Below are 26,063 nucleotides of genomic sequence, written 5' to 3' on the forward strand. Positions count from 1 at the left end.
CTTTGCACCAAAGCAGGGCTGTAGAGGGGCCAGCAGCCAGCATGGCTGTATGAGCTGAGCCTCAGAGGTTTGAAAGAGGGTAGCCTTCACCTTTCTGGTGGCCTCTTGGGAAGCCTATTGCTAGCCAAATGTTCAGGAAAAAAGAAGGGTTTACTTGGCAGTCCAGGGAACCCTGCTGCTGGCCTGTCTCCTGAGTCTTCAGTCCGCTTTAGAGGTAAAGCCCTGATAACATTTTTTTTTTTTTTTGCTTCTGAAGGAAATTGACATATGATAAAGTACAGAAATTACATGTGAATATGCTGTTTATCCATGGCAGTTGTCACTACCATTTGAGGATACGTGTCGTGTTTCAACAAATGTTTGCCCTTGCGTAGCTCTTATCAAAACTAGGGCACCCTGGGCTGGGGGTGTTGCTCAGGGATAGAGTGGTTGTTTAGCATGCTCTGGGTTTCAACCCCTGGTACCACAAACCCCTAACACAAACAAAGATAAAAACCAAACGCAGCTGTCACCCCAGAATACACTGCTGGCCCCTTTCCCCCTTCCCAGATAGCTCTCGTCTGTACACACCTCTGAGATGTGACTCTGATGCTTGGGAATGAAGCCTGTTGGTGTCTAGGTCCCAACCCTCCGAAGTGACAGAGAAGCTCTAAGGATGCTGTGTAAAGTGACTGGGAAACTGAATGTGAGGCTGGCTCGTCATCACGGCTGCCTGCTGCTTGCTTTTGCAGGAATGCCCTTAGCATACGGCGGGCGTGCCCACAGCTCAGCAACCAGAAACCCTCTCCCGGAGAGGTGTTGAGGACGGAAGGAGACTGAACACATCTACAAGCAGCTGCAGGCTTCACCTACTGGAGCACTTCAGGGCCTTTACGTGATGGCATCCTGGGATCCAACTGGTCCTCCTTCAACCACCTGGATAAAGTTTACTCTTCTAGGCGACTCAGGTGGCCGTGTGCTTAACAACTGCTACTGGCCCCATTCTGACCTCATCAGACCCTTTCACGAGTCCATATTGTCACCGGTGGTTCAACCAACGAAGCCTATCAACGTTACTTGATTCCGATTCTAAATCCAACTCCGTCATGGCCTTGGGCTAAGGCTTGCCTGGCTGGAATTGCCTCCTTTGTGCTTCGTAACATACTGGGTTGCATTGACTGGCCTCTTGTTTCCACATCTATCTGTCCTGCCCCCCACAGGCTTTGTGCTTTTGAAGACTCTGTGGGCTTTAACCAAGACCTGGCACGTGGTAGGTACCTCCTGCCTCTTCATGATGTCCACCTCTCTACTTGCCTGTGGTGATTTGGATGAGAATAGCCACTTTTGGCCCATGTGTTTCATTACCTGATTCTCAGTTGGTAGAATTGTTTTGGAAGGATTAGGAGGTGTGGCCTTGTTGGAGGTGTGTCACTGGGGGTGGGCTTTGAGATTTCAAAAGCCCATGCTGTTCCCAGTTCTCTCTCTCTCTCTCTCTGCCTCATACTTGTGGATCAATGTATGCTCTCAGATACTGCTCCTGTACCATGCTTGCTGGCCTGCTGCCATGTTTCCTACCATGATGATTACTGACTTGCTCTGTGTGGTGGTTTGAATAAGAATGGCCCCCATAGACTAACGTGTTTGAAAGCTTGGCCATCAAGAGTGGCACTGTTAGGAGGTGTGGTTTTGTTGGAGGAAGTGTGTCACTGTGGAGGCGGGCTCTGAGGTCTCCTGTGCTCAAGCTACACCCAGTGTGGCACCCAGACTCCTTCTGCTGCCTGAAGATCAAGATGTAGAACTCTCAGCTCCTTCTCCAGCATCATGTCTGCCTACTACCATGTTCCTGCCTTGATGATAATAGACTAAACCTCTGAAACTGTAAGCCAGCCTCAATTTAATGTTTTTCTTTATAAGAGTGGTCATGGTGTCTCTTCACACCAACAAAACCCTAACTAAGACACCCTCTGAAACTGTAATCCCTTATAAACACTTTCTTCTATAAGTTGCTTTGGTCATGGTGTCTCTTCACTGCAAAGGAAAATTAATGAACTAAGACACTGTCCATGGTGGACGGCACCATGCCAGTCTTTGGACTAATGCACAGCTTTCTAAAGTACAGACCTATGAGAGCTGTGACATGCTTCTTTGCCCCCCTGTGTCTCTTTAGCTGGATTCTGGGATTCATTTTGATCATCTCTGGTCCTACCAAACTCTATCAGAGATCCTAGCAAACTCCATCAGAGCCCCAGATGTGTTGGGAAAAAACACTCAGTGGTTATTTGCTGAGTGCCTGTGCAGCAAACACTAGCACCCTCCGCTTCCTCCCTGTACCTAGAGTGAAACAGGGGCAAGGCCAGCAGTCCCAGGAGGTAAGCCGTCTTTCCAGAGGCGCAGTTACAGCTCTTGCTGTTGAGGGTTTTTAGCGGTGACCAGAGTGAAGCTTGTAGATGACAAGCGAGACTTCGAGTGAGAGAAGGAACTCTGAAGACAAGGCATTGTCAGAATGGGCATCAGAGGAGAGAGCACCTCCATTTTCTTATGTCCCAGGTTGTCTACTGGGGCCAAGGCTGATGCTAAGCACTGTCCACTCAGGTTCCAGGGTAAGGGTAGATACTTCAGGGAGTCCTGCCTTTATCCCACTGTTGAGAATATGCAAGCTTGAGAGGGCTTCAGGCTTTCTCTAACCTTTAGTATCTTCCTCTGGTCAGTGGTAGGGAAGTGGGGAGCAGAGCCCAATATAGCCTCCATCGAGGGTAGGATCCAGCTCACCATTTGTTCCCACCCAGAAAACCCCCATACAGCCATGACCTTGGATTCTCACTTTTGTATTCCAGGTGGAAGCCAGCAGCAGACACACTGATGTCAGAGTAGAAGTGGAGGTAGAGCTGGTTGGATGTGCTGTTCAGGAGCGCAGGCACTGTTGTTCCTGGGCAAGAACACCAAGGGTCATTCAGGCATATCCTCCCCGTACCAATTTCTACCCAATCTCTCTGTTTCTATTGCCTGCTAACATTCTGCTCCCTGCCCTCTGCCCCCACAATGCCCCCAGTTATCAAACTTACTAAATGACAAACACCAGGTGGTCAAAGGACCAGGGAAGGGAAGCCATGAATGAACAGTGCCACAGGCCTATGCTCGTTGGGCTGTGAGTCTGGTCCCTACTCAGTCATCTTCAAAATGATTCCAACACCTACAATTATCTGGTCAACCTGGCAGGCCAGACAGTTTACTTGGATGTGCATGAATCTTTTTTTTTTCTATCTTCACATCATGGATCTCTGGGCCTAGCAGATTCAGGTAACTTCCAAGGGCATTGTGCAAAACCACACACCATGCTCTGGCGCATGCCTGCCATTGGATGGGCGGTGGTTGGGGCGGGGGAGGGAGGTCTACTTTGGGGAAAACGTTGGGTTGTTCCTTAAAAGAATGAGATGATGGTGATTCTATTTCTGTGTATATCCTCTCGAGGACAGGCCACATAGGTGATGCCAGGACTTGCACGTGAATGTCTATCCCAGCATTAAGTCGCAGCAGCTTCATAGCTAAAGGGACACAGACATCTGCTGAGTGATGGGTGGGAGTAAAGGAAACGGCCTACTCACACAGCACAGTGCTGATTCCAATTGACACTGGGCGAACCCAGAAAACATGTTGAAGCCAGACAGAAAGCCACATGGTGTAAGATTTCATCTGTATGGACCCCTTGGACTAGGGCAAGTCCACGGTGATTGAAAGGTCAGTGGTTTCCAGAGGCTGGAGGTGGATTGGGGATGGAGAATGAGTGCAACTGGTACTTGGCTTCTTTTCAGGGCAACAGAAACACTCTGGAGTTAGTTAGAGTTGATGGTTGCAGACCACTGTTAATACACCAAACCTCATTCAAAGGTGATGATGGTGGTAATGGTGATGACAATGGTGGTGGTGGTAATGGTGATGACGATGACAGTGATGAGACTGTGATGATGATGATGATGATGACGATGATGATGATGATGATGATGATGATGATGATGATGATGACAATGGCTACCACGAGCCTCCTAGTGCAAGCCCGGGATGTCCCATCTTACCTGAGAAACTCCCCAGCATGGTTACAGTGTTATCTGCTCCATCAAACACTTCCAGGGAGTCCCAGTTCTGCTCTGTGACAAAACTGATGACTTGAATCTGGAAAGACAGAAGGACTGAGCTGTTGGTCACACAGCTCAAGTGCCTCATACCCTTCTCTTTCAATGGGTCGTTCAGTCTCTCAGACACCTCCTCTGACGCTGTGCTGGCTCCTTCCCATAAAAGCACAATGTGGTCCATACCTATCTCAGGAATAAGGGGGAGGACAAGCATGGGATACATGATCACAGGACACTGAGTGACATTTTAGGAGGCGGGAATTCTTCCTTCCAGCTGGATTTCTCCCCTGCCTTTTTATTTTTGCTTTTGGAGATAAGGTCTTGGGTAGCTCAAGCTAACCCTGGATCACCATGTAGCTGAGGATGACTTTGAACTTTTAATTGTCCTGCTTCTGCTTTCCTGGCAGTTGTGATAACAGGCATGCGGAAGCACACCTGGTTTATGCTGTGCTGGGGACTGAACCCGGGGCTTTGTGCGTGCCAGGCAAGACCTCTACCACCTAAACCACCTCTCTGGGTTTCCTTCTCCCACTGGGTGGGTCCAGCGATGTCCTGATCACATCACTGGCCTGGCAGGCTCTGGGTTTCCTCCTACGCCTCTCTCTGTGTTGCTCTTACCTGGGCATATGTTACACATCCCAGGAGCCCCCAGTGTGTGCCTCGCTGTTCTCTCCGCCTCACCTGTGCTTGGTGACCCACTCTTCCCTTGTTCATCAAAGCCCCCTTTCTCTCCTTAATGGTCTCAGATGAACCAATACCTCAAACCATTTGAAAGTCTCCTATGAACCTTCCAAATTCAGATTCCAGTTGTAAGCCTACTTTCTTCTCCAGGCTCTCCTGGCTGGCTGGAGCTAATTTCTACGTCTCATCCTCCCCGAATTTGCTGTCTTTCCTTCCACCTTCCCCCAGAGATGCTGTGATCTCTTGTTTGGGAGCCTTATCTCCACATCTGCACTGTGCCTCCAAAGCCACAGGGGCAGGGATGAAGATGTTATTTCTCCTTGCGTCTCAGCCTGGTTCAAGGTCCAGCAACAGCCAGGATCTGTGGGCAGCTGCTTAAGAAGTGCCTCCTTGCTCCTACCTGGATGCCAGCGCCTTCAGGGACCATGATCTTCCACACGCAGTTGAGGCTGTTGAGGTATGGCTCTGGGAAGCCGGGGGACAGGATGGTGCCCCTGCGCTCAGTGAGGTTGCCACCACATGGCACTGGGAAGAGACACGGGCTGGTCAGAGGCTTCTCGGCTCATCTTTAGGGTGCCTCCTTCAGGGCCTTGGGCCTCTGCTGGGCCTCCTCCTGGGCTAGCGTCTCTGATGACTTTCAGCTCCACTTTCCTTGGGATCTCTGGCCTCTGCTGGGCCATCATCATGTGCTGGCTTCTTCCCCGACCACCCAGGCCCATCTCTCTCAGGTGCTGTACCTCATCTTGAGCTGTTTTTTTCTGCAGCTCTCAAATCCCTGACTCCACCCCCAGTCTCACCACCTGTAGGGTCCCTAGCCTTTGCTGGGCCTCCTTGACATGATGGCTTCCCTCTTTGGGATTGGCCTTCTTGATGGCTTGACCTCAAACAATGCTCCTCCAGTAGCTTGTACCTGTTCTCTTCATGCACACCCCTCTCCAGCTCCATCCTCTCTGTATTCACACTGCCTGGCAGGCCCAGCAGGGAGTTATCTAGCCTGAATGCCACTTTCTCCTCAGGGGCTGAGAAGGGCTGCGGTGTGCCTTGAGGATATCTCTGCAACCCTCAGGGAGAAGATCTGCCCTCAGTCCTTTCCTCTCTCCATTTCTCCTTCCCCTTCCTTCTCAGTCTTGGCTGTCAGTCACTTACCCACACAGGTTGGTGCAGAGACATTCCATTGGGCCAATGCCCCAGGTACAGGGAGGCACTCGATTTCTGGGGACCCCTGCAGGGCATAGCCCGAGTTGCATTCGAAGCGAATGACGGCCCCCACAGAGAAGTCACTGCCAAGCCTCTTGCCGTAGCGGGGTTCTGGCACAGAACTGCACTGTGTAGCGCTGGTTCGGGGTACCGCTGTGGGGACAGGGGCACTCAGGAGGGGGCTCAGGGTACATTTTCAGGCTGGCATGGGCACTTTCCAGGGCAGTGCTCATTATGAGGCACACCGCAGGAGTCAATGCTTGGGCACAGTTTCTGGGAATCATGGTGGGTAGTGAGAGCCTCAGGGCGCAGACTTTAGGCTCAAGGCTGTTCCTCGTTTCCCTGGTAATAATACGTCTTTCTTACCAGGGCCTCGTCCTCCCTAAAAGCAACAGCCACCCTCCCCCTCCCCACTCTGAGGCGTTGTCCTGTGCATCAGCTCCTCTTAAGGCCCTGCCCAGGGTCTGTGGCTGACTTGAGCACCATGGCGGCTTGTGGGAATCAGGAGTGGCATCCCTAGTAGTGGGATCGCACCTGCACGAGGATACACATGGCCTCCTGGGTAGCGTAGAACAAATAGGGAGGGCCGTGCTTAGAGACTGGCAGCCGGAACAATGTGGCTGTAGCCGGGCAAAGCTAGACTGGGCTCGGCAGGTGAAAGCAAGGATGCCCCAACATCCCGCTGGGTCTCAGTGACCCGGAATGGATGCTGATTGCCTGCCTGGCTGTGGACTCTTTTAATCAGAGCAGCCAGCCGTTAGCCTTACCCTCATTTCATACATGAGCAGTTGGCAGTTCTAAGAGGCGGAACGGTTAGTGCCCACTGATTGGACCTTGTATTTGCCCTTTCATTATTCACCACAGACAAAAACCAAGTTCCACGAAGTTGGGACCTGGCTGGTGTCCCCAGCACCATCAGAGGTTGCTGGTGGATGTTGTGTGGTGGTGATAGGAGCACAGGGAGGCTGGGAAAGGAATTAATTTCCCATGTGTGGTTTCCTTCCAAATTCAGCACAGAGCTTAGCCCAGGAATTGTTGCTTGCGTAAAATGATATAAGCAATAGAATGGACATCAGGAAATTGTACCCCACATTAGTAATTTCCCCTTAAAACCTCCATAGAGAGGTGCAGACGGGAGGTGAAAGGTCTAATCCTTGGGACACACAATCACCGAGATGACTTCTGACCCTCCAGGGATCACATCCAACATACCTTGGTAGACAAAGTGGAAGCCCCTGGCTGATACTTGACCTTTGGCGCTGAACTTAATGAGAATTTGATTGGAGGTGGCCAGGGGCAGTGACTCTCCTGCCAAGAGGAAGGAGGAGAAAGGAAGCCGGTGAGCGCGGCTGTGACACTCAGCAGACAGAATCCCGGCTGAGAAGAAGGGACCGCCACGCCACACACAGTGACACCTTCCATATTCCAGGAGTCACTGCAGCCTAGTGCAGATGTGGCTCAGCTGGTAGAGTGCTTGCCTAGCATACACAACGTCCTGGGTTCGGTCCCACAGCACTGCACGAACCGGGCAGGGTGGCATGCACCTCTAATCCCAGAACTTGGGAGACAGAGGCAGGAGGATCATAAGTAAAAGTCCATCCTCCATCCTCAGTCACGTGGCATGCCTGAGGCCACCGCGGGCTACATGAGATCCTGCCCCCTCCCCCAAATAGAGATGGTTCACACCCACACTCTTCTTGATCCGCAGTCACTGTGAGGCCAGCATGGCAGGGCTCAGTACCCTCATTTACGAAGCAAGATGAAGAGGTTTGGAAAATAACATGACCTGACTGAAAGAAGGAAGCTACTAAAAAAAAAAAAAAAATCAGGCTGATTAAAGAGAAATACATAAGAAATCAGACACGGGTTTGTGGGAAGGAAGGAGATAATATGATCTGAAAGCCCTGGCCTTTCTCAGACGATCCTTGGCATGAAAGAGATGTAAGACTCGGGCTAGTACACCTCTGGGAGCAAAGAGGATGCTTGTCAGGACTTTGAAAGGGAGAGCTCAGCAGAAGCCGGGACTGTCTCGGGTAGCCCGGGTATCTTATCCTCCAACCACATTGTGCGGAAGACACGAAAAGCCTGTAAGGATACAGGGCGCTGGTGAGGGCGGCAGAAGACACAGGCTTAGGCCAGCTTGGTGTGGTACAGAGGGCAGGACAGCACCATCTGGACCCACAGCTATGAAGTACAGCCCTGCTCATCCTTTTCTTTTCATGGAAGCCCAGGCACGATGTGGTGATGGGCAGTGGCTTGACTCCTCTGTATTTGGAGTCTCCAGGACCTTAGGGACCCTGGACTCCATCTTCCAAAAGGAAGTGGGAGTTACAGAGGGCTGTGTTCACTGGGGAGAGGGTTGGAGTTCAGATCAGAGGGAGTCACTGAGAGAACTCACACATGCCTCTTGACACCACCAGCCACAGGGATCAGAGAGAAATGTTTGCTCAGTACACTGAGGTTAACATGTGGCCCAGAGTTAGATAACCTAGCTAAGAGTCATTGCTCCAGGTACACTTCTGTCTGCTGGAGTGGAAGGAACCTGGGGAAAAGCAAGTCTCCCTGTTCATTATGCCCACCATTCTCCTGTCCTCCTGTCTGACATCTGTGAATGAGGGCCCCAGTGATGGCTGCAAGGACCAGGTGACTTCGGCCCGCCCCCCCCCCAACTTTCCATTCCGGGGCCGGCACAGAAATCGGCGCTCTAAGAAAACATCTAAGGAAGGGGCAGCTGCAAGAAGTCAAAGCAAATCTTTCATGTGAATTACAATGGAGAACTGAGCGAAGGTTTTCGGTCCTGGTTGCACAAGGTTGAACAGAACATGGCACCTGCAAAGGCAGAGGAAGAGGGGCTAAGGTCAGTGAAGGCTGCACAGGAAGGGAGGAGGCGGATGCTCTCACACATGGATTGGAGCACCCTGACACACGGCTTGTGGATTGTGCAGACATCCAGAAATGGTGTGGATGTGAACTTAGGGGCACTCTTTCAGAATCTAGAGGAAAAAAGACACGAAAAGACCAGAGCCGTGAGAGAAATGATGAGCCACACAGAGCGGATAGACAGGAAAATCCGACAAGCAGATAGGGGGAACTCCAGAGAGAAAAGGAAGAAAATCCTAAAGAAAAGAGTTTAAGAAGAAAGATGGTTGGGGGCTCAGGCTGCAGCCGCTTGCCAAGTACCAGATATGATGAGAAAAAAAAAAAGAGCTTAGCTTAGAGGCCTGTTTAATTTTCTAAATAAGATAGTATAAAAGCCCCAAGGACAGCAAAGTATTGGCGGTTCACAAGGATGAGGACTCGGCTTGGATTCCCACTTGTCTGTAATATGAAATGTTGGAATAAGATGGAGCAATCTGTGCAGTTTTTTTCAAGGGAGAGTGTGTGACCTGTAATTTGATTTGCAAGCAAGTTGGCATTTACGAGGTATGCCAGAGGAAGCCATCTGCACATCTGCAAGGTGACAGGGGGAGGACTGTGGTTCAGAGTCCCATAGAAGGAAAGAACTAAGAGAGAAGCCAGGAGCTAGGAAGCAAAGAATCACTAACCCCAGATGACTCTTGTCAATGAGGTAAAGACTAAGTTCCAATGTCAGAACTTATCCTTGGGTGGGTAGTCCCTGATTTAAAAATAATTACTAAGACCATTAACATGGAATCCCAAGTGTACCAACGAAACATTGAAAACTAGAGACCGCCCAGTATGAATGGAAAATCAAGGACGCATTTTCCAAACCCACGAAGCCAATCCCCAGAGAGAACGAAGCAGTGGCCGGCAGACACCGGCACAAATATCTGACCTGTAAAAGCCAAGCAGCCCTAACCTCAAGAGGAAAGGGCATGCAGAGAAAACGAGGAAAGGCAGGCTGAGCAAACGTGGAAGCAGAAACTGTAAGAAAAGCGCGAAGCCCTCCTCTACCCCAAGTATCACAATTGTCATGGAAGATGTTTGCACGCTACTCTCAGCCATTGCTGTATCAAATATAAAGCCACATCACAGATGCTGAATGAGACTTTAAGCTTTCCTCAAACCCAACACACCTTGGTCATGAGGGATGGGGGAGGCGCAGTTTGTACTTTCAGTGGAGTGTTTCTCTAAGCGACAGATCAGAAGTGAGTACTGTTCCCCCTCCCTTCCTCTCTCCTTCCCTCCCTTCTGTCTGCTTCCTACTTTTCTCTCTCCCTCCCTTAATCTGCTTTCTACTGATCATTCCTTCCTTTGATCCTCCTTTCCATGTCTATCCCTTCTTTTCTTTCTCTTCTTTTTTGATGTCCTTTCTCCCTCTTCCTGTCCCTCCCTCTATCTCTTCCTCCCTTCCTTCTTTCTATATCTATACCCATACAGAGGTCCTAGAAATATGCCCATTTACACTTACCTATCAGCCATGTTTCTTTCCTTCTATACCTTTAAATAAGTCTATCATCAAACCTCTCTATCATAAACTAAACAACACTCTTAGCTCAGAAAGTTAAAGAAGAACAGTAATCACCTGTCTGTCAGGAGGTTTATTTTGTTTTGTTTTGTTTTGAGACAGGATCTTACTATGTGCCTCAACTATGTAGACCAGATCACAGAGATCCACCTGCCTCTGCCTCCTGAGTACTGGGACTAAAGGAGTGCACCACCATGCCCCGCTTGTCTTATAGTCTTGAAACAGGGTCTTTCACGGAACCCGCAGCTCGGCAGACAGCTGTCCTCTTGTCTCCACTCCTGCATCACTGGGGCTATGGGTGTGTACACTGCCATGCGTGATTTTTTATGTGGTCTTTGGGGGTTCAGACTCAGGTCCTGGTGCTTGTGCAGCCAGCGCTCTTACCCACAGAGCTATCGCTCTGCCCAGAAGAGATATTCGCTTTTTATTATTTTAATTAAAAAGGCTTTCTAGATTTATTTTATACGTGTAAAGTTTTTGCCTACATGTAGATCTGTGCACTACGTGTGTGCTTTGTGTCATGGAGGTCAGAAGGCGGTGACCAGTCTCCTGGAAATGGAGTTAGAGATGGTTGTGAGCAATCATGTAGGAGCTGAGGATTGAACTTGGGTCTTCATCAAGAGCAACCAGACATCTAAACCACCGAGCCATCTCAGCCCCAGAAGAGATATTCTTAACTCTTGGGCAAAAAGAGTATCATGTGTTAAAATAGTACATATCAAATAGTGTATTTCACGATGAATAGCATGAAGCCCAAATGAGACAAAGCCACCCTGCTTTAAGCATGTGCAAACTGAGCACAGTGTTGTAAATGTGCGTGTTCTCACACAGGGAAAAGCACAAACATCGCCCTGTGCTCAGGATGTTAGGATGAGAAGAACACAGTAATTTGAAGAAGGAACAGAGGAGAGAATTTGTGAAATAAAATCAGTGGCTAATTAGAAAGCAACAGACTCCATAGAAGTACTGATCAATTGGAGCAATAAGAATTTCCCAAAGCAACAAGAACCCCATAAACCTCTGGTATAGTGGGGCAGAGAAGGAGACTATGAGCACCCACTCAGCACTCCAGAGGCAGAGAACATATGTACTGGAGCAAGGGGCTTTAAAAAAATCCTCGCATATTACATAAACACCACTGCTAAGGTGAAGAGAAATTATGGAATTAATTTTACCAAAAGACAAAATATTAGCATTGAAATTCAAACGCTATACCTGGATAGACTGGGAACCATAGGAGGAAATCAAAGAAAAACCATTGAAGAAGAGGAAATAAAACAATGAAGCATATTTATTTGCCAATGACGGTGCTTCTCAACCGGCAGCCAAGAACTAGTCTGTGATATTAGACCTATTGAGGATGGTCCAACGGATTTACAGAAGAAATACACTCTGACAGTCAGTCTTAGAGTTGACTAGCAGAGATCGTCTAGAAAATGCAAAAGGGGGAGAAAGGGCCCCATTTATAAGAGAGCAATAAAGACTGCTAAAAACCTCCACGAGATAGCTGGAAATGAAGTTAAGAAAACAGAAACAAATCACTACTGCCTAATGAAAGTGAAAGCTTCACCCACAAAGTTTCTAACAGGTAAATGGAGAGACTGGTTGCCCACTGGCAGCCAGTGTTAGTATGAATATGTAAGCTCTCTCCGAAACCTGTACAGGGAGAAATGCACACCTGGAAACATACATTTGGCAAATTAAAAGTATAGGAAAAGACTCAATTCCTGTAAAAATTAGAACATGTAAATTTGTCATTTTGAAAATGTATCAGGACAACTGATTAATTGGTTTGGGTCTCCATATGAAATAAAACATCAAAATAAAACCCAGAGGCGTTAAGGCAAAGAGATGGAGCTAAAGAGAAGAAAAAGAAAACAGAGGGATATTCATCTGCTCCATATACAAGCAAAGGAGAAAACGATGGAAGAGCTATTTGGTCTTTCAAGGGACATTTTAATTTTCTGATATCAAAACATACCCTGAAGAAAATTACATGGCAAACTGGAGGGGAGGAATTTTTACAGTGTATAAGATTCCTATGCTCTAGAATGTATTTTGCCTGTAGCCATGTGGGGCTCTACTTCATGAATAAGAAGATGAGGGCTAATAGAAAAATCGAAACAAATTTGCAAGAAGGATGCATGGGCCAATAAACACATCATAAAAAAGGTTACCACTTCACTAGCAATAAAAATGGCAAATTAGAAAATGATATACTATTTACAGATTTCAAAGGGATAACTTGTAAAAAATTACTTCACTTTGGGAAAACAAAGCCACAAGATCTTTTTATCGGTGTTATTTGGCAATCTTTATTTTAAAAGCCTAAATGACCTCACTGCATTCTTCGACTCCTCTGTTCTTAGATATGCTGGGTGCAGTCAGGGATATGTGTGAAGATGTGTGTTTAATGCAGTGAGTTAGTATTCATAATGCAGAAGCAAGCTAAATGCACAGCACTAGGGAATTTTTTATATAAATCTTAAATGACTATAGGAGAAACTACAAAGGAGCATTAAAAACCCCTTTATAAAAGAGATACATAACTACGGAGGGAAGTTCATGGTGAGTAATTACAGTGAAATGCATTTATATATACTGTTTCGCTCAATAAAATATGTAAGAGTCTGTCTGTCTAAGTAGATCTGAAGAGTAGAAGGACACACGTTATACCTTGGCAATCACCTCTTCTGCGAGTTATTTAGAATCACCTCTTATGATGATTTTGGTTTTCTTCAATGAAAACACAACATGCTTATGCTGAAAAGAAGAGCTCGGGTCTGGGTGTGAGTGTGCAGGGTGCCTGGGTGCTCTGTTGTGTGTGGCCCTTCTGGTGTGGAAACACGGCAGCAGTTTAAAGCAGCACATCTTTGGCCATTCCTGGCTGTCGCCCTAGGGTGACCCATCCTTCCCTTACCCGCTGCTCCCCACCCATCCCTCACTGGCCCTCGGTACCTGTGTGAGAGCCTGAGAGTGAGCTGAGAAGCCGGGAGTGCTGGCTGTAGCCATCGTGTACCTCCACTATGTCGTTGAGGGCCGTGTGGAAGAAGGCAAACTGCCCGAACACCACTGTGGAGGAGACATGGCAAGAAAATCTAAGTGCGGAGGACCGGCAGGCTGCTGAGGGGTACGGGCAGGAGACGGGGATCTTCTGGCCTTAGGCCAGCAGGAAGGCAGTTATGAGGAAATTGCTGGCGCTGGGGTCAACAGTCAGTGGGGGTTTCTGTTGCAAGGTTAGCACATACTGGGCACAGGGACACAGAGAGCTGGGGAGTCCCTGGCTGGCTGGTCTTCTCCACAGGGTTCAAGACATCCTTCACACCTGCACCCAAGGCTGGGCCAGTGGAGGCAGACTAAGTCGGTCTTACTCTTTTCTATATAACATATGCAGCAGCCACTGGAGGACTAGAAAGGGCCTCTATTTCCTGCCCTGGTCTCAGGAGCCTGTGGTCAACTTAGCTTCTCTTTCAAATTCCTGGCCAACCAGGCCAGCCCCTGGGGACCAGCTCTTGGGCAGTAAAGGTATGAGAGTGGGGAGCAGCGCCCTGGTCCTGGGTTGGGAACAACAGTCTACAGACTGGGCAACAACCCCGCCAGAAGCAGGTGTGATAGCCACCCAGCACCCATTGGGTGCCAGGGACCACGCTGGCTTCGTGTCTTCTTTGATTGACTATGGCTTCTCCAGCAATTATTCATATTTTGTAGACCAAGAAGCAGAGGTTCAGAAGTTAAAAAGAGCTCCTCAGACCATTCTGTTAATTTGAGAAGGGACCCCGTGAACTCAGGTCTCCATCTGGGAAAGCAGGGCTGTCCTCAGCACTCTTCTTTCCACCAGTCTGACTGGTGGTGGGGTGCAGTCACCGTGGGCACAGCTTCTGGCCACCTGTCTCCCAGCTGGCTTGGAGTACTGCCAACGAGAGCCAGGCAGGTCCTGTCCCTGCTTTGGCACAGAACCTTCAGTTTGTAAGAAGTAGGACATACGTGTGAGTTTGTACGGGCTGTACTTGTGTGTGTGTTGTGCATGATTGTTGTATACATTTTCTTTAGGTTTTGTATATATTGCATGCCGGGACAGAGAGGACGGAGACTCAGGCCTTGGGGCTAACTTCATGATACAAAATAGTCTGCCGTACAGAAAGTAGCAGCCGTCAGACTAATTTTAGTTCTTGCCTAAGGGCCAAAGAAGAGAGGAAGAACACGGAGAAATATTTCCATGCCCTGAAAATGGGCACAGCACCGGTGACAGGAGTCTGCAATCCCACAGAGTGAGCAGGACACAGAGTTCCTGCTCTCACAGAGTGTGTGTGCATTTTAGTGCCTCTTGCCACACACGCAGACACTCAACAATTAAATAGAAATTTCAGGGAGCCCCTAGGTAATGGGTCAGCGAGGCAGGCTACCTCTGAGAGGGATTCCCAGAAAGGTCTCTGGCAGCTTGATGTCAGCACTGACGCTTGAGCTGGGGACAAGTCATTCCTACCTGGAAGGGAACGTCTGCCTCTCTTCCCTGGGCTCAGGGCTTGACCTCCCCCGCAAAGAGGAGCTCCCTGGAGCATAGCCGTTTAGCAGCCATTGCTCATGGACAGGTTTTAGCTCGGTGATCCTGTCCAGGCCAGGGTGGGTTACTGGCAAAGGACTGAGCTCCTTGTCACGAGAACAACTGAGGTCCTTCACTGCATGCCAGCTATCAAGGGTTCTTGACTTTCTGGAGAATGTTTCATGACTTTCCTCAGTGGAATCCTGCAGGTCTAAAGCTCCTTTCTCGTGGGGGGTGGGGAGATGTACGTATACACAGCTAAGGGTGCAGGCGCTGCTGCAAAGCCATGGGTAAGGATGAGACTGGGGGTTACAGAGATGGGAGTGTGTCTCTGATGCCAGACCTCAGCAGAGCAGATGGCCTTGATGGCTGCTCCTTCATGCTTGCTGACTTGAGTCTCTCTGCTCTTCCCATCCTATGTTTGAGGAGAAGTAGCATATTTTTCCTAGAAAGTTTCTTCGACACTGGCCAATGTGTTTCTTGCTCCTTCTACTTACAGCTGCTGGATTCTCCTCAGAGAATAATGAGGAAGTTTCCATTACCACTCCCAGACCACTCACTGCTCAAGCCCCCCTCCCCCCAGGCTGGATCTGCAGTCCCTTCAATCTGTGTTGAGCCAGGGAGACTCAGGAGTTCCTGGCCTTCCTCAGCCCTCTTCACCAGTTCACTGTCTCCCCCATTCCCCCACATTACGCCTGCGTATACTCCTCTTTCTCCTCCGTTAAGGAAGCCTCTTCCTGGTGTGTTCTGGGATAATCTGCTGTCCTGCATGTCCTGTCTCCTAACGGGAGCTTGAGGGATTGCCATTTTGGAAGAAATCAGGGAGGAATCAGAAAATAGAAAAACAAGCCAAGGAAACCCTACCGTAATCCTTAGGCACGGTGACAAAATACAAGCAGGTCTGTCCACTGGTGTAGTTCTGGGGGTAGTTGGGGGACAGGACCACTCCATCTGAACCCACATACTGTCCACCACAGGGAGCTGAAAAAGAAGCCCAGTGACTTGGTGGCCTCTTGTCACCTGCTCTTCTTCCTTTCACCCAGCCCGAGCCTCTGGCCCTGCCCTGGCCAAGGACATTTACATGTTCCTAGCCTGAAATCTGCCAGGGGACACACACCAGCCTTTGCCCTCTAGGTGTTAACACCGACGTGGGTCCTTGAAGGCACACACTCAGGACTGGTATCATGAGACTTTCATGCTTATGTGTAGGACCTAGGCACTGTCTTTGGCTCTATGGCTGATGCACGCATGCACTGGTGTTTACTGAGCTTCTTTCCCCAAATTTACCTTCTGGGAACCACTCAGCCATCCATGCTACCGCCCGTTCCCATTCTTTGTGCCAACTTCCACAAGGGGTCTTGGTACTGGCCTCTCCCACTTACCCAGGCAAAGAGTCGTCATTATTTTTCAGTTTACTCATGCTCTGGGGGTATTGACACACAGGTGGCAATGCAGGTAAACCTTGTAGCCTTACTTACTTTATCACAGACACCACTCAGAATGTCCTCAGCCCCAGGAGTAAGTCCAAGGTGACCTTTATTCTCCCTCTCCTGGATGGCAGGCCTGGATGGGAGCAGGCACCCTCAAAAGAGATGACTCCCCTCCCCCCGAGGGACTGAGACACTGGATGGGTGATGAAGCCATTACCCTTCATTGTAAACTCACTTGTCAGACCCTGCTTGCTTCACAGAAGTCCCCTTGGGGCCATATCCTGCTTCCCCTCCCCCCGCCTCAGACTCTTCTGCCCCAGCAGCCACTGAAGGCATCCCTTGGCCCTTAGACCCCTAGGGTCCTGGCTGTTCTCACCTGTGCAGACTGGCCTTGGATTGTTCCAGAGTGGCTTTCCATCAGGCCCCAGGATGCAACTCAGGGTGGAGGCACCCTCCACCTCGTAGCCTCCGTGGCAGTAGTAGGTGATGGAAGAGCCGAGCTTCAGGTCGGAGCCCACTCGGGTACCATTCTTGATGGAACCAGGGTCAAAACATGACTCCCTTGGGTTTTCTGGAAAACCAGACAGACAGACAGAGAGCACAAGAGAGGGGGTGGGGAGAATTCATTAGTGACTTATGAGCATTTTTATGAGGGGCTAAAGATGCCCAGTCCATTTGCCTTCGTGCCTAGAGACACCTGTAAGTTTTGTTAGAGATCTGAGGGTAGGAATGGTCACCAGGATTAAAGCTCTCCTCCTTTCAGGGTTCTTCAGGATCGAAGCTCTCCTTCCTCCAGGGTCCTTCTCAGTGGGACCCACCGGGGAGGAAGTGAGATCTTCACCTTGGATATTCTTTTTCATCTCTTTGCTGGCTTCCCCAAGGAGAGCAAGTACTGCTCTGCCTGCAGTGAACCCACGCCCCTGCCCACATCCTGGGGGAAGGCAGGGGGTACTACCATAAAAGGACAGTGCTCAGGCCCAGCCATTGGCTTCTCTCTCACCCTAGCCGGCAACGGCTATGTTTCCTTGGCTCCCTATCTCCAGCCACAAATCTGACAACAGCTAGTGTTTGAAACCATCTCTTTCTTATATTCGTCTTTTCCTCTGCCCTGCTGGCCTGAGGGTGGAACCGACATCTGCTCCACAAGGCTCACAAATAGGGCACTAAAGGCAGATTCAGGGAGAAAGTGGGAAACCTCATCCCACCTTTGGTTGGATGCCCCCAAACCCTGTGACATCAGAAGCTCCAACTTGAGTTTCTTCAGCAGATAGCAAGCGCTCACCAATTTATTGACGTAATAATGTCTTCTGTCTGGCCACAGACTCTTAGGTATCTCCCCAGACAGGCAATTCTGGATATCCCTGAGTCATTTTGTTTTTTTTGACACCTCTCTGCACCATATTTAGTGTTTCCTAAGGGCTAGGAGCGCTAGATGGGGTCTGGGTATCTGGGTATCTGGGTATTTTGGAAACTCAATATTACGTTCTTTCTTCCTATAGAAATCCCAAGCTGTCCTGGAAGGCAACCCTTACCTCACCAGTGACAGCCTTTCCCCATTCCTGTCATCAGTGCCGTCAGCTAGGCAGTGGCCGCACACGGCTATGGCCAGATGGCACTGGGAACCCGACACTGGCCCTTGGGCTTTGCTTAGAGTGTTAGTGTTGGGCAAGAATGCTGTGTCACTCTTAACATGCCAGCCACCTTGGCGGAGGGGCTCTGACTGAGCAGAGGTAAGGAGGAAAGAACCGGGAGAGAAGATATTAGAGTTCAGAGATAAGTGGCTCAGGAGGAATTTTGCTGAGGGCCGTCCCTGTCACCTGGGTACCTCTTAGAATGCATATATACATGGCAGTTGTTGCTGGAGGCTGTCACTCAGCTGCCAATCAGCCGGCTGAGTGATGGGGCAGGACCCCAAGGATTTATCATCCTGTCATGTCCATCAGCTCTCACATTTGAGCCTTTCTAATGTCCCTGCTGTTTAAGTCTTCCCCATACAGCTGAGCAGGCAGCGGTCCTGCTTGCGCTGCTGAGACTCCCTGGGCCCATAGAACCTTCGCTCGCCTGGCAAAGGGCCCCTCCTCGGCTCCCTGGTCTGCCCCGTGGTACACCATCCCGACCCCTGCATCAAATCTGGCCTTCCCCTACGCCTGGGGCTCTGGCTAGACTATAAATGGCCACTGGGTAACCCACATTCAAATCTCGGAGATATGATGACCTGTCACCATAAATTCCTAATGAGTCAAGCCATGTTTGAGATTTGGAAGTTGAAACAAAGCTCACACAGAGCCTGAACCAGCAGCTGTGGCACCTGCTTTTTCCATTTCCCCTTCCAGTTTCAATGATGGAAGCCAGGTTTGAGTGACAGTTCCCAGGTACTAGCATATCCCAGGCTCCTGGGCAGCCAGGTCTGACCTAGGAGATGGGAAACACAAGCAAGACTTTCTCCTTCCTTCAGAGGAGACAAAATCCTTCCAGTCCTACCCGGGTGAGGGTACTGCCTCACCATTACATCTGTGATGTCATCCCCTGTTGCTCCTCTGATGGCTTTCTCCAGACACGGAAGCCTGTGTGCACAGCATGTCCCTACATCTGGATAGGTCCCTTTCTCACGTTTTTAAATTGAACAACCCATTGACCCCGGTGTGGGGTCCTTCACTAGCACATGGTTGACCTACGAGGAGATGAACCCTTAAAGGAAACAGAACCTTCCTTATCCAGAAGTCACTAATTACCCACGGGCCCTCACTTGGGGGGGGCTCACCAGCCCCTCCCCACCCTGTGCTGCAATGATGATTGGCTCTCCTGTACTTTTCGTTGCTACCTTTTCTGGGTGGGTTTCTTGAACACGGCTTTCCCTCTGGCAGACCTGCTTCTGTTTTCCGATAATACGTTGCCTTCTATTCTCTTGACAGGCAGGGCAAGGACATTTTCTCCAGTGACTTTGAACTTCTGGGGGAGGGGTGCAATTACTTAGCCTTCCCGCAGCCACATCAATTACCACAGAACTTGCACAGGCCCGACAGACAACTGCGGAACAGTGGGGCGTGGCCAGTGTGAATTAGGTATTCACACCCACCCACATTGCGGGAGAGGACGGGGCTTTCCGTTCTGAGGGCCATCACACTAATAACAATGGATGACAGCCTTACACATGGGAATACCACCTTATCATTCTCAAAGCCCTTCCGAATCTGTCATCTCGACCGTGTCCTCAGCAGGCAGAGCCAGGTACCTTCGCAACTCAGGAGCTACATGAAGAATGTGGTGATCAGAGAAGCAGAATGGGATCCCCAAAGCCATTTAGCTAGTGAGAGATGGAATGAGGACCAAAAACAGATCTGCAGCTGGCCCGAGCCTGGCTGTAAATGATGAGATGAGATGAGATGATCAGACCATCACCATCTTGGTAATAAATAAAAACCCAAGCTGCACAAAGCAGCAGAACAGAAACAGCTTCTTTCTGGTCTTCATTGATGAGGCCCATTCCTGATCTTTCTAAGAGCAAAAGCCTAGAGCAATAGTCAAGATGTTCAACCAGTCGGAGACTGGTTAAGAAGATGGTACTGACTAAGGAGATGTCTCAGTTAATAAACTGCTTGCCTTGCAAACAGGGGCTTCAAATTTGTGGTTGTGGGACTGTGTGCTCATCATGAGCTCCCAGCCCTGGGCTGAGAGAAGTGGGTTCTCTGGCCAGTCAGCCTTGCCTGTTGGGTGAGATGCAGACCAGTAAAAGACTCTTTCTCAAAAGGGTAGGAAGCACTCTTGAGGATGAAATGTGAGGGTGACCCGGTCTCCTCATGTATCCGTATTTATGAGCACGCCACATGCAGATTGTATGTCCTGAGGCGTGAATGTGGAGAGCTGTGGGTATAGGCACTCTACATGGTCTTCAAAGAAGAGGTGTCACGCTAGCATTAATACTTAGCTTGACAGAATTTAGAATCACCCAGGGGATGGGCCTCTAGGTGTGCCTGGTCAGGGGTTACCTTGATTCCATTAACTGAGGTAGCAAGACCTGCCCACTGTGGCATCCTGGACGACAGAAATGGCAAACAGAATTGTTCTCTGAAGTGGAGGTGACTTGACTAGCTGCTTCAAGGCTTGACTTCCCCTACGTCAAGTCCTGTCCCCTTGAAGTGTGGGCCAGGGCAAGCCCTTTCTCCCTTCCATCACTCCCATCACCGTATTTCATCACAGCAACAGGAAAAGAAACTGAGATGAGAGAACCACAAGATATCCATCCCCAGGCCTGCCACTGCAGCCAGGGCAGTACTGAGAACACAGCCTGCCTTCCGTGCAAATTCCAGAACTGCACATTCCAGAAAGGCCGACAGGGAAAGGACGCAAACCAGCTGGTGGATAAGAAAGACACATAGCGCTCTGGCAGACGACAAACATGGGACTGGGTGACAGTCACAGTTAGCATTATTTGTGAGCACATAAGTGGTATTCCCAGGGTGGCTGAGGCCCTACCTCATCCCGTCCATTGTAGATGTGGAGAAAATCATAGGCTGTTTCTGTGAAGTGAGAAATGTCAGTCAGGAAAGCTTTGGTTTTAAATGGTAGCATGGGCCCATTCGTGCACACAGGCTGATGAGGTCTGGCTGAACCTAGATGGTTAGGGATTGGGCTGTCTCTAGAGTATCTGGCATGTGTCATGTTCTGGCTAATACATCATTCTTTCACTCTTGTGTGTGTATGTATACATTTATGTGTGTGTGTGTGTATACAATCTTTGAATATTAACCATCTGAAACATAATTTTTACTGCCTATGTTATATAGATGGTGTCCTGGAAGATAATAACCTGCCACGTTCACAAATCAAGGAAGAAGTGGAGCTAGGATTTGAGTGAGACTGTCGGGGATAATTAAAGAAGAAAAGAACGTAAAAAAAGCAGATAATGGAGGAGAAAAATGCGAAGCGCCTGGGAGCCCAGAACGCTGTCCTGACTATTAATAACCTCTGAAGAGCACAGGGTATCTGATACACGTCAGGCGCCGTACCAACGGCTTTAATGCTCAGGATCATTGAGCTTTGTAGCTTTGCTGTGCAGGAATTTTCCTGCCATTATTTTACGAATGAAGAGATGGGGGCTTTGGGTGGTTAAATAACCTGCCTAAGGTCATCCAATTGCTAAGCAGTAAACACGAACTTTCAATCCAGTTAACTGGCAGGCTATGCTCTTGGCCAGGCAAGGACCTAGGCCGTTTCTGTGAAGTGTTTTTGGCACATGGTCACACCCATTTCCTTATGCTTGCTCTTTGCTGCTTCAGCATCTCAGGGCAAAGCTGAGTGCCTGTGATAAACAGACATGAAACACGTACTGTGTGTGTGTGTTATATGGATGTTTGTATGTGGCATATGCAGACACACTCGTGTGGGGTATCCACCAAAGGGAGGCATTTGCTCCCCTGCTCGAGCACTTCCCACCTTCTTCTCTGGAGACAGATGCTGCTGTTGATCCTGAAGCCAGGCTGGCATCTAGCCAAGCCTTAGTGCCCCTCCTCTCTCTGTCTCTCGCTGCACTGGGGTCAGAGGTGGGTGCAGAGCCATGCCCGATTTTTAATGTGGGTGCTGAGATCAGAACTCAGATCCTCAAGCTTGCTCTGCATGGGTTCTTACCCACTGGGTCATCTCTTCTGCTCCCTCGCTTTTTATGTGGGTGCTTGGGATCCAAACCCAAGTCCTCACGCATGCAAGCACTTTACTGACTGAGCCAATTCCACATTACCCCAAGTGAGTTTTCAACACATGCTCATTCCTTTATGTTTTGCCTATGACTATTTGAGCCCTACAAGGACAGAACTTAGAAGCCATGACAGGAAAACACTATCTAAAACATTTATTATCTTTAAGAAGAAAAAAACCCCATTAACTCCTTCTTTTGACCTCTCCATTATGTACTGGATAATTCTAAAATGTGGTGGCAGTAAGAGAGTGGGAGAGCCAGAAGGATAACAAGATGCTATCAGGTGGTAACCGGTCCATGACAGAGTACCAGTATCCAAGAACCAGGACCCTAGATTTGCACAGACTACCCTGTCTATGTGGGATGAGACAGCTTTGCTTTGCATGCGTGTCCCAAAGGCTGACACTGGGTATCCAATGTGTTGAGGTGCAGGTGAAACCTTTTAGGGGTGGAGTCTGGGAGGCGGTCAGATGCTGCCTTTGAAAAGGATTAAGGTAATTCTAAGGGTCTCTCAGCTATAGTGGGCAGTTGCAGACACAGGAAGCCTGGCTCCTGGGTCTTTCCAGCCATGTAATCTCTGATGCATGGGTTCCCTCTGCTGTGCTGCTGCTCTCTCTACTCCCGAGGGCCTCAGAAGAGGTCAACCAGAAGGCCAAACCCAATCTTGGGCTTTCAAGCTTAGCTTAAACTGTGAGCTAGATAGCTCTTTTTCCTTTAAAAAGTTGCAAGCCTCGGGTATTTCTTACAGCACCAGAAGATGACAAAGGAGACAATCAGTTTCCCAAGATGGTGGGAAGTTCTGGTTGAGGTCTAGAGGAAGACTGAGATTCAACATGAACCGTCACAAGGTGGGAGATTGACCAGGAAGGTGTTCGCTGACAGGTATTGAGAGAGACTATGAGACTGAGGTAGGGTTTGAAATGAGCCTTGGAGAGCAGGGGAGAAGAGCATTAGTGATTTGAAAACAGAAGTGGGATCCAAAAGGATGCCACCCCCATGCATTCTTAGCCCTGGGGTATGTGAAAATGGAAGACTAAGCCACCGGGGATGAAGAGGACCCAGGGGAGACAAATCCTCTGCAGGCTCCCTGTGGTCTAGCCTGTCACCCTGTGGTTTAGCCTATCATGCTCCCTTCCAGGCCCTTACCTGTATAGTCAATAACAAAGCCAGCGTTGCTCACAGATGCATCACTGCGGAAGGCAAGGAAGAGGCTGTTGCTGCTGCTCTCAATGCGGCCTGGGAGCTGTGAGCCATAGAAGCTTCCTATGAGGGGGCTGAGAGAGTCCCGTCCATCGTAGATGTGGAGAAAATCATAGCCAGGCTCCAAGTTAAATCTGGAGAACAAAAACAGCCCGTCCCCACCCCCACTGAGGTCAAACAGGGGTTTGCGCTGGGGCCTCCCAGGAAGCAAGTCCATCACCCCAATGTACCCAACGCCCGAAGACTGAAGAGGACGAAGCCCTGATGACTTCCCGATCAGGGGTGATAATACTAACTGTGGCTTGGGGCACTGGTGGCAGATTCTAGTCAGTGAGTGTTCTCAATTCTGTAAGCCAAAGACCTCAATTCTTGCTCACGTGGGAGGGAAAGCAAGTTGCCAGCTCTAGGCATGAAGGGGCGAGGCTGGCAGGTCTGAGTTCGGGGCTCTTAGCCGACTCCAGTGCTCGGTTGTCATGCTAGTTTGCTCTGACTCTGCTAAGAGCACACAGCCACCCAGGGAGCCATCTCCAGCAGGAAGGGACCTGCCACCATGAAAAGCTTGCTGTCCTTCCCTCCGTCCTGTGTCAGCCATGGAGCTCTTCAGTGTCTGCCACCACCTGGATCCTAGCATGACTTTCAGATGTCTCTCTGAGCTATCCTGACCCTGGTGTGGGATGAAAACCCATCCTAAAAGACTCCCTTAGTTTAACAAATCGAACACTGCAGTTCCCGGATGTGATTCATCTTCTTAGGGTGGCTAGCAGGGGTATCTGAGCTTTTGGTACTGTGACATCATGTTTCATCTACAGATCTGTCAGGCCACATTCATAGCCATCGTGGGACACATGAGGCCCACAGGCTGCGCGCTGGACATACCTGGCCAGGGTGAATGTGATGCAGAGGAGTGGAGTCTCGGCAGCCCTTGCGCCCTGCTGGCGCCTGTGTTAACTGGCTCGTCTGTCCTGGAGCTCTGTGTGATATATCTGATAATCCCTAATGTGAGCCTGCTCTTAAGCATGTGTCCAATAAAGGTGATTTAGACTAACTCAAGGGTAAGAAGATGAAAATAACTGACAAGGAGATGTGTTTTCAGAAGGCAGATTTCTGATGCAAAGGCGCTCAGGCCCTGGGATGGATGAGGACACTGGAATGCACCATTTGGTTAGGCTGAGAATGAACTGGCCCTTCTTCCCTTCTGCTGAGAGATGTGGTGGAGAGAGGGGGCCACAATCTGGCTAGAACAAAGAGGGGAAGGCGGGGAGGGAAACGGAGTGGGAGCCTAGAAAGCAGATGTGTGTCCTCCGCACATGGAGTCCTCCCACACTGGTGTTGACTGAACCGTTGTCTCCTGTTTCAGAGTGACATGGTCTCCTTATCCTGGAAACTACCCAGCCTTTCAAAAGGCTTCAGGGAAAGGCCCTGGCTGAGTCTGTCTTGATCACAAATTGTGGAATGACCCCCTATTTATTTATTCATTTATTCATTTATTTATTTATTTATTTATTTATTTATTTATTTATTTATGTATTTTCTGTGTCTTTGAGACAGTTTCACATTGCTACCTAGGCTGGCCTTAAACTCTTGAACTCATCACTATCAGTACAGCAGTGCTGGGAATACAGGCACGAGGCGCCATACCCTGGTAGAACCAGCATTTCTCTGCCTGTATTTGTCCTACCCTCTTCACATCACTGAATTTTTATCTGAACCCTCTCAAGATGCCCAATCCTGCGTCTGGTACCAAGGGCAGGGGATGTGCTAGACCTGTGCCTCGCCTTCCAGAAGTAGCTGGTGCAGGAAGAAGCAGTGGACGCTCTGTGAACGTAATGTAGCCTGCCACAAACTGACTGACCTCGGCAAGAAGCTGACTGTCAAAGTGGGGCTGCATCCAGTTCCTTCCGAGTACCTTCCAGGATGAGCAGGCTTCCCCCAACTCTGTGACAGGGAGGGCAAAAGAGCCCGAGAGTAAAAACCCTGGGTGTGAAGACACTGTGTGCTTGAGAACAACTAGAGGGTAGACTGTTTCCAGCAGAAGTTACTATAGTTTATCCCATGGTACAAGAGAGCCTACAGTGGGAAAGAGAAGTCTATCCACGCCAAGATCAGCCATGGGATGCTCACCCATGGAGCAAAAGCTCGCTCAGCAACTCCAGCTGCCTCAACGTCCTCAGCTGGTTTTGGCTTGATGCTATGGGTGTCTGATTTGACGCTGTTACCTCTATCTGTTGCTATTTCTTCTTTCACTATACCTCACCAGAAGGGACAGACTCTTCTGCCTGGGACAGGCTCCATTTGGAGCTCCAGCTGGCTGCTTACATGAGCTGCCCAGTTGATTTCAGCTGCACGCTTTGAGAGCATGATTTGATGACAGTTTGCTCTCTCACTCATTATTTATTCTTTTACTCTGGCTTGCTGCACACTCAATAAATTTACTCACTCAAAGCCAAAAATGTGGCTACTGTAGGCCACTCTTTTGACTATACACAATGGTCAATAGTATATAACATAAGGTCTATAAAATGTGCAATCTCCAAGGAGCAAGACACTCAGGCTTTCCAGCCTCAGGTTATCCCAGGGAATGAGATGACCCTCAGCAGTGGGACCATGAGAGCAAAAAAGAAAGCCACTGGGAGGCAGAAGCAGAGGAGACGCTCCAGGGCATGGAAGAGTCTTTGAGACCCAGGGAACCACCAGGCATTCCATCTGGCTGGAGCTCAGGATGGATGGAAGCCTGCTTGGAGAGGTGGATGTGTACCAGATGGTAGGAGCCAAACTCAGAAACTCAGAC

At 49.4% G+C, this 26,063-nt stretch overlaps 1 protein-coding gene across 3 annotated transcripts in view; it reads right to left on the reverse strand.

The window, feature by feature from the left end:
• The window catches only part of Csmd2 (CUB and Sushi multiple domains 2), a 550,287-nt gene that overhangs the window by 81,138 nt on the left and 443,086 nt on the right, over positions 1 to 26,063 (reverse strand). For all 3 annotated transcript variants that reach the window (XM_060379514.1, XM_060379513.1, XM_060379515.1), the window contains 9 exons: positions 23,222 to 23,409; positions 16,760 to 16,954; positions 15,818 to 15,934; positions 13,372 to 13,485; positions 7,197 to 7,292; positions 5,934 to 6,137; positions 5,188 to 5,312; positions 4,050 to 4,146; positions 2,801 to 2,905 (listed from right to left, as the gene is read on the reverse strand). In XM_060379514.1, the coding sequence (XP_060235497.1) occupies positions 2,801 to 2,905; positions 4,050 to 4,146; positions 5,188 to 5,312; positions 5,934 to 6,137; positions 7,197 to 7,292; positions 13,372 to 13,485; positions 15,818 to 15,934; positions 16,760 to 16,954; positions 23,222 to 23,409 (1,241 nt within the window). The remainder of the gene's footprint in view (positions 1 to 2,800; positions 2,906 to 4,049; positions 4,147 to 5,187; positions 5,313 to 5,933; positions 6,138 to 7,196; positions 7,293 to 13,371; positions 13,486 to 15,817; positions 15,935 to 16,759; positions 16,955 to 23,221; positions 23,410 to 26,063) is intronic.

This window comes from Meriones unguiculatus, chromosome 3 (assembly GCF_030254825.1).
Source record: "Meriones unguiculatus strain TT.TT164.6M chromosome 3, Bangor_MerUng_6.1, whole genome shotgun sequence".
Taxonomy (NCBI): Eukaryota; Metazoa; Chordata; class Mammalia; order Rodentia; family Muridae; genus Meriones; species Meriones unguiculatus.